This window comes from Bombus impatiens, unplaced genomic scaffold (assembly GCF_000188095.3).
Source record: "Bombus impatiens unplaced genomic scaffold, BIMP_2.2 scf_0142, whole genome shotgun sequence".
In the NCBI taxonomy this organism is placed as follows: Eukaryota; Metazoa; Arthropoda; class Insecta; order Hymenoptera; family Apidae; genus Bombus; species Bombus impatiens.
In genome coordinates this window covers 3191590-3199365 of record NT_176561.1, presented here as the reverse complement: position 1 = coordinate 3199365, position 7776 = coordinate 3191590, and the positions used below count along the sequence as shown (strand labels likewise).

The following is a 7776-nucleotide window of genomic DNA, read 5'->3' as shown; positions in this document are numbered from 1 at the left end:
CGGGAAACGCTGGTCCGCGTGGCTTTTGATATTCCGTCAGGGTGATCTTCACGCCCGCGCCTTGAAGTTTGAATTATTGGCCACGAAGAGCGGCGCCGCTTGTCGAATGGTATCCGAGCGTGATACAGGCCGTCGAAAGTGCTCAGTGGCAAAGAGAACCCGGTGCCTGAGTAGACTTTAACGCGAAGTCTACGGATGGTTTCGCGTCCTCAGAAGAGATTCCACGGTAGACTCTTGGAAATTGTTCAAGCTACGACGTCAGGTTTATTAGTTGTGTAACTTGCCGGCTATTTTTACCATTGCGAACACTTTGATCTAAATTGTAAATGTGATAAATATGTCATCGATTCCATTGAAATCTCGTTTGTGTACGAGGAAACAAAACTTTTAGACAAAACAGAAATCTTGAGGTATAATTTTAAGTAAAATATCAAGTTGAAAATTAACTTCAAATATAGATGAATTTTTAATTACCTTGAAATTGAATTGCAATTAAAAAAATTGAGAATTAAATTACACTCAAAGTTTAAATAAAATTGTCACAGAAATTCTTTCTTAGATACATTATAAATTTTATATAGATAAAATTGTTACATACGTATACTCTTTGGAGTTTCTATATGTCTCTATATATGTATCATCGAATGACTTGATCTCGACGCGACTCCTTCGCTTCCGGGGCGTACGATCTTCCAAAGCGACTTCTCGTCGCGAGAGCAAAAATGGAAAAGAGAAATAAAAAAAGAAAACGGGAACGAACCGCAGAAGGGAAGAAGCGAACGGGGGCGAAGAGAGCGTGACGAACCGAACGAGCAAAAAGAGAAGAAAAAGCGGGAGAGTAGAAGAAGAAGCGAGGGAAAAAAACCTTCGTCGCCTCCCGAATCCTCTTGTCGAACGGTATTCAAGCGTATCGCGGGGCGTCAAAAGTCCTTCGGCAAAGGGTTGCGGTGCTCGGCCGCGTTCAGAGGAAGCGTTTCTCGGAGAGGAGCCGGCACACAAACGTGAGACGACGACGACAAGTGAGTTCCGACCCGAAGTCTCGTGTATATGTTCAGTCGAGATTCAACGAGAGCAAGAGACGTTGGAGAGGACAGAGAGGAAGGGATATGCATCGGGGCGTGGACAACGAGCCTCCGGAGAACCGCGTAGGCACTAAAAAAATCAAGGAGAGGAGTTTAATGAGCGGGTAGCGGCGAGAAATAATAACGTGACGAGGTTTATATACAAAAAGAAGAAACGACGAGACGATGGCGAAAAGGGGGCGGGTTGGCGGCGGAGGAGAACGGAGGGGTAAAAATCGACGCGCCGAGCACTCGCGTTGTCGCGCTTCATATTTTCGTTTCCGGTGAAAATAAATGCGGCCTCGATAAATTGGGAGCGACGCTCCAGTGGAGCTCGCAAACTCTCCATGTTTCGTTACGTTTCGCACCGGCGCAACTGGAAATAGAGAGAGCACCCACAGTTGGAATTGCCGTCGTCGAGAGGCTCCTTCTCGATCTTCAACCCATCGTGCACACTCGTCCAACCGCGCCTCGAAATGGGAATCGTCGATAGTTTACGTTGGCTGGCTCTTTCGGGTGTCGCGGTTTCCCTGTTTCGATGTGGATGTTGCCTCGGCCTGGTAAAAGAGTACTTTTCTTCGATGTAGATTGAACTGTCGAGCTGTTCCAAGATCTTTCATTTCCCTAGATTTTTCTTTATAATAATTACTGTGATTACCGTGAAAAAAATTGGCGCGTCATTGTATTAATTAGCATTTACGTAGATGCTAATTAATTAAACTAAAGTATATCAAACTTCGTATTATTTAGTTGTGTTTTCATACGAGTACAAAAATTCGATAATATGAAAATGAATTTGCAGAATCCGATAAAAACACTGTTAGATAATAGTGTAGCCTCTTCTTTGGAAAACTCTTCGGTTAACTCATCTTTGATAAATTAGACGCACACGGAAAGATCAAAGTCGAATGATCGAGCAGAAAAAAGTTCGACGTCAAAACTGTTTGAAACATTAGCAGATAATTCGTGCAACAACTTATAACATGCAAATTTGTTATCTTTCCACGTATCGAACTTGTTATTTCACATGTTTACACTCATTATAGTCTATTAATTTGTAATTATACATAATTTAGATCTAAACATGCACAAGTTGTTAGTTTCAATTACTTCTCACTGTCCCAATCAAATTGCATGTAATATTCCAAGCATCGATGAAAACAATTTACGTTATAATCTTATATACGTATGCTTAAATCAGGGAACATTGGAGTTAATAAAGCACTGTTCATATTTTTCTTCCATTATTTTAACGAATTCTACTGACACGTCGATCGTGGATCTATACGTTTAGAAACTCATATATCGGTCAAGTCATTGGCATATTATTTCGAGGGCACATCGAGAAAAATTTTAATTCAATCAGGGATAATCAAGCGACTCGAACCGATCACGAAAATGTGACAGCACGAAGAACGTAAATATCTGTCATTTAATTTTTGTCCCATTATCACCCTATCGATATAACACGTTTCTTCTTGAACATTTCCATAAATTCCTGGGTTGAACTCATATTTTCCGAAATCATAAAAACAATCTTCACCCTTTTTTCAAATGGAAACCTGCTCTAACTTCTACTTTTAACAGATTGATTGGAAAGCGAAACGAAATCCTCGATCGAATAAAAAATCATCATTGTTGTACATTAGTGAATATTTCACTAACCGTGAAGTATGTTCAAAGAAAGTGCAACATACTAGGTTATAAAAGATTGTTTATTATAACATTGTTTCTTCTGCCACAAAAGACAATAACTACAACTAACAAAGAGTAGATTTCTCAATGAAGCAGTTTGAGACAAAATGTTTGAAATAGAAAACTATCAATGTATGTACTTCTCAAGTATGTATGTATGTATCAAGTACGTACTTCTGTCTTGAATGTATACTCTTCTTGGCTGTTCGCTCTTATTCCAACAATTATTTTTCATACTATAACACCCAGCACGATCGCTTATTTCGCGACACACAGTACACCACCGTCATCGGCGACAAACATCAGAAACGAGTCGTGTAACCGTCAGAACGTTCCCAACTTAACCATCCTCGCGGCTGTATTAATTAAAAACCATCGAAATGGCCGACGTCGGAATTACAAGGCTCCGACGTTCGTTGCAGCGCGACCCATTGATGGGCCAAGGTTAAGCAGCGAATGGAGGCGGAGAGGCGGCGTGGCACCCGAGGAGGAGCAAGGGTTCTCACATTTTCTTCTCACGTTGGAAACAATGCTCGTGGAACCGTGGTGGTTTCATCGGACGATAAAACGAAAACACACGCAACAACGACGAACGTGCGCCATTCCGTTCGCATTCGGGGACCGTTCATTCTCCTGTTCGATCAGGCATGATCGAGGGACGAACGAGAGATTCCTAGATCCTCCGGCCCGATGTCCGTGCCTGGCGTCTACCGTGTCCTCTGACCGGTTCGAAGGATCGAGATGTCGATAACGCGAATGATCGATGCCAGGTAACCAACGACACCGAGGAAACGACTGTACGCCCATTGACAGTGTTCCACCGGTGTCGATCCTAGGCTACGTCTCATTTACTTCGTTAAACGCATCACGACTTCTTCGTGCAGCCGATCCCCCGTCCTCCACCGACCTGTCTTCTTCGTTCGTACACGTCACGCCGGGCAAACGTCCAACGTGTCCTCGACTCTGTGGATCGTTTGTTAAACGAGCACTCGCTTTCCGGTATTTTTGGATATTCTCGAAACCTTCCCATCTCCACTGACGAGTATTTTCGGTGGACGGGGAATTGATGTTCTTCTGGAATTTTGATGTCTGATAGGCGGTTCTGGAATATGGCAGGACTGGATCTGTTTGATGGAGAATCTTGAATATCTTTGAGGGAAATTTCGTTAATCCTTAACTAGTACTTTTGGGATTCTGAAACAGCCCAATTGTATCTTCTTGCTATGAATAAATTCATAGAAGCAAGTTACTTAATCTTTTTTTAAGAAATTGAACATTAATTATGCATGTGGACGATGAATTTCAAATGAGATATTTTCTTTTCACCGTAGTAATTAAAGGATTAGTTGTTGAAAAAGTTTCACAAAAATATTTCCAAGTTTCGGTTGACGTTGATTTGGCTTCTGCTTTCGATTTTTTTGTTTCTCGTTGGTCCACGATTTTTATCCAATCAGAAATACGTGCAATGAATAATCTCCTTTCGAAATCGCACAGGTCCGTGCGTCAGCCGCTTACTCAGCAACTATAATGCAACTGAATGCATATTGTATGCACCTTCCTATCTTGCATGTTAGTTTTTTGCATTTCCGTTATCCTTCTCTGTGTTGCAGCTTCCTACCGCAAACAGTTAATATTCTCCCAGTGTCGAAAAACTAAATTATACACCTATCAAGCATGTACGCGAAAGCTGTTAAGCTCTAAACCCACATCTAAACGTTACTACTCTCGGGAAATTAAACATTGATTTATGGCGATGAATATTTTTACAGATTTTTATTAATTCATAATCTACGTAGAAATATTTTCTTAAGTAGGTACATGAACGTCTGTTATTTATAGAATCGATTTGTTTGACGTAGCTATAGATATTTTAATAACAATGGCGTAGACTGTAGCCATTTCTAATATCAGACAACGACGATCTGGATGACTCAATTAATATAATTCGATTCGTTTTTATTCCGTCTCACTGCCTGATTTATCGTTTCGTAATCATCTTTCGCGAGTAATCTGATGTATTTGACATAATGTATATAACTTTATAGCAGAACATAGTCAACGAACAATCAAGATCCTAAAACGGAGTCTCCGTGATCTTAATCCACGAATTCGCTCCAGAATCGATTCCAGAATTCGCTAATTTTTCCTAAGAACGTTTCAAAAATCAATCGTCGTCATTGTCACGAGCAACTGGAAAGTTAAATTATATAAAATTACCAGCCTTTGATATAGACTTCGATATTAATTTCTTCCACCCTCGACAGAAGCATTATTCAGAGTAAAAAATTATTCATTACGAACAAATACTTTACTCCACGCTTCTTGTAGTCAAATAAAAATCCCCAAAATGGTAGCACGTTAATCTTTTATTCTCAGGCTTCTTTGAAGAGTGCTAAAAACGTTTCAAAAAACCAACGAATCTCACGAATTCATCCATTTCAAACGAACACGCCGTTTGACACGCCTCGTTATCAAATTGGAACAAGCAAAACGACGAGGCGCACGTTCAGGCCGCACCGTATCATCGTTTCGAATATCGCGAGCGAGTAGCGCGGATGCTATTAAGCCCCATTAGAAAAATTGTGGCGTTGAAGATGTGGAAAAAATGGTAAAAAGAGGCGGCCCTCGACGCAGGCAAAGTTAACGAGAAATTTCTTTTCCCGCGCGTACAAGAGTCGAAGATAATTTGCACGGAATCAGCCTTGCGTAATTCGGATTGACGTGCAACGTGTAATTTTAATTTTAATGTTCGCCACTCACGGGATGCGCACTGCTCCTCTAGTTACGCGTAACAGGGTCGTTAAATCGGTTGCCAGCCTTATAAAACCTCGCCCCGCCAGTAAATTTCAAGCGCAGAAAACGCCTGTGCCGTTGATTCGAATGTTTCCTACTTTTCCCTCGTTTCCCTCCATATGCACATATGCATATATTCCGCACGAACGTTTCGTGAAATCGTGTACTTTTTAAATATGCTTCGTTTTTTCTTTTATAGAGATCAGTTTTGTAGATAAGATTTTACGAAGAAGTTACTTTCCATCGAGCGAAATTTTTGTTTTTACAGAGGATCTTAGACCTTACATTTGCTAGCTAAATAAATAATTTTTTTAAATAAATATTTCCTTTAGTTATTATCTAAGTATTTAGATCTTAACCCTTTCGCCCTTTCTTGAGATACGCAAAGAAATTTTTTTGTCAGCTATCTTGTCAGTCACAGAGATATATTTTCTTATCTCTTTGCGAAGGAATCAATTTAATATTTTAGTTTCTTTGTTTCTCTAAACATCTGAGAGTTGGTATTTTAATACGTAATCGTATTAAAAACTGTGAATTCGATGTTAAGGATAGACAAGGCAAGGGATGTGAAACGGTGGCAGAGGGTTTACAAAGAAAAAGTCGAGAGAGGCAGCGAGTATATTGTCAAAATATATTCAATGAAAAAATCATCTTGTAAAATTAGACAATCGTTCCATTCGTTACAAGGGTATTAATAATAGGAGTGATAATAATAATAATCGACGTCATCATTATTACCTTGCCTAACAGAACCGCTACCGAATGCAATTAGAATCCCTACAACCTATAGCGGTGCCTTAAGAAACTCGAGGAACGTCCTTTATTTACAACAATTATCGTGAAATTTACGCCAAGGATTCGCGATCGGGCGCGACGTGAGCGGCAATTCATTCTATTCCTCATTCTTCTTCGATTTATTCCTTCCTCTTCTCATTCTTTACTTGAGCAATAATTACAGTCACACTCGTTAAATTCACGCTCGACGCGCCCGAATTTATTTATAAATAATATATATATTTATATATTTATATATTCGTATTTATATATACTCGACGTTAAAACCCAACGTTTCGCGCGACACGAAACACACTGGAGTTCTCTGTTTAATTATCAATTTCGATAACTCTTCGTTCACGCGTTTCAACACATGAGTCAATGGTTCGAGACGCGTTGGATCAAGTTAATCGTAACGATACGGAATCCCTCAATCGCAACCCTTCGTCATCTTGATTCGCATAACGATAACGATTACGAAATATTATTGTGTACTTACATATAATCGTTTAATGCATTCGTTTATTTAAACACGTAATACCAATAGGAAAGTATTACGTTCATCTTCCTTCTACTAACCCCATGGAAACGTTGGATTTTCACACAGCACTGGTAAGGTTTGTTACCTTTAACTAGGCTTACCTCAAAACGCTTATAACCAATAAATAGACATCGACAACTAATTACAAACGCTTCCGAACCGGGTGTACTACATCGACGTGTTCCATTGAAACGTGCACCCTTCGTGTGTACGTATTTCCGTGTAATCGTTCGTGCACATGTGTCGCGAAATTCACCATAATGTGACAGAAAACTGTAGTAGATCAAGCTCTCTTCGCTTATGCCTCGCTTACAATAAATACACCTTCTATACCGTTCAACTAATCGATTCTTCTTTATTGTACAACCTCCATTCTCCCCCAGATCGAATGCCGCTCGGTCCACATGGAGAACATCCTTGCTAGGAAAATCTTATTTTCACCCTTTCACTCGTCTCACGTTTCTTATTATTGTTACCGTGTTCCGTGTAGGCGTAGCGAGCTACATTGTATTGGATCAATAGATCCACGTGGTTACGGGAAAATCTCGTAAGAAATGATTCGTCAAAAACGAAACAATTTCTTTTTCATTACACAGCTTCCTACCGAACCCTTAAAACGCGAGATACCACTCGTTTCGACGAATAAATTATTCACAGTGTCGTTGTTCGCGCGTTCTTAAGGACAAAGAAAGTCGTGGATTCACGTAATAGAATAAAACAGTTCCTCGTTTCGTTGCGTGGCGTCGAACCCGCGAATTCTCGACCACGTTAACGACGGGCGTTTTACGAATCGTTCGGCTGGCCTGTCCCGGAAATGGAATTTCGGAGATCACGCGCAGTCCAAGGACGCCAAGGACGCTGGACTGTGCGGTCCGCCCAGCATGAATGGAGGACTCATCGGCGGTCCACCGC

At 40.5% G+C, this 7776-nt stretch overlaps 1 protein-coding gene across 2 annotated transcripts in view; it reads right to left on the bottom strand.

The window, feature by feature from the left end:
* Positions 1-6157: 6157 nt before the first annotated feature.
* LOC100747239 (protein apterous-like) overlaps positions 6158-7776 on the bottom strand; it is a 57979-nt gene continuing 56360 nt past the window's right edge. For both annotated transcript variants that reach the window (XM_024365590.2, XM_024365592.2), the window contains exon 7: positions 6158-7776. This exon ends at the window's right edge or, in 1 of these variants, runs on beyond it. In XM_024365590.2, coding sequence (XP_024221358.1) covers positions 7694-7776 — 83 coding nt within the window. In that variant the 3' untranslated portion in view covers positions 6158-7693.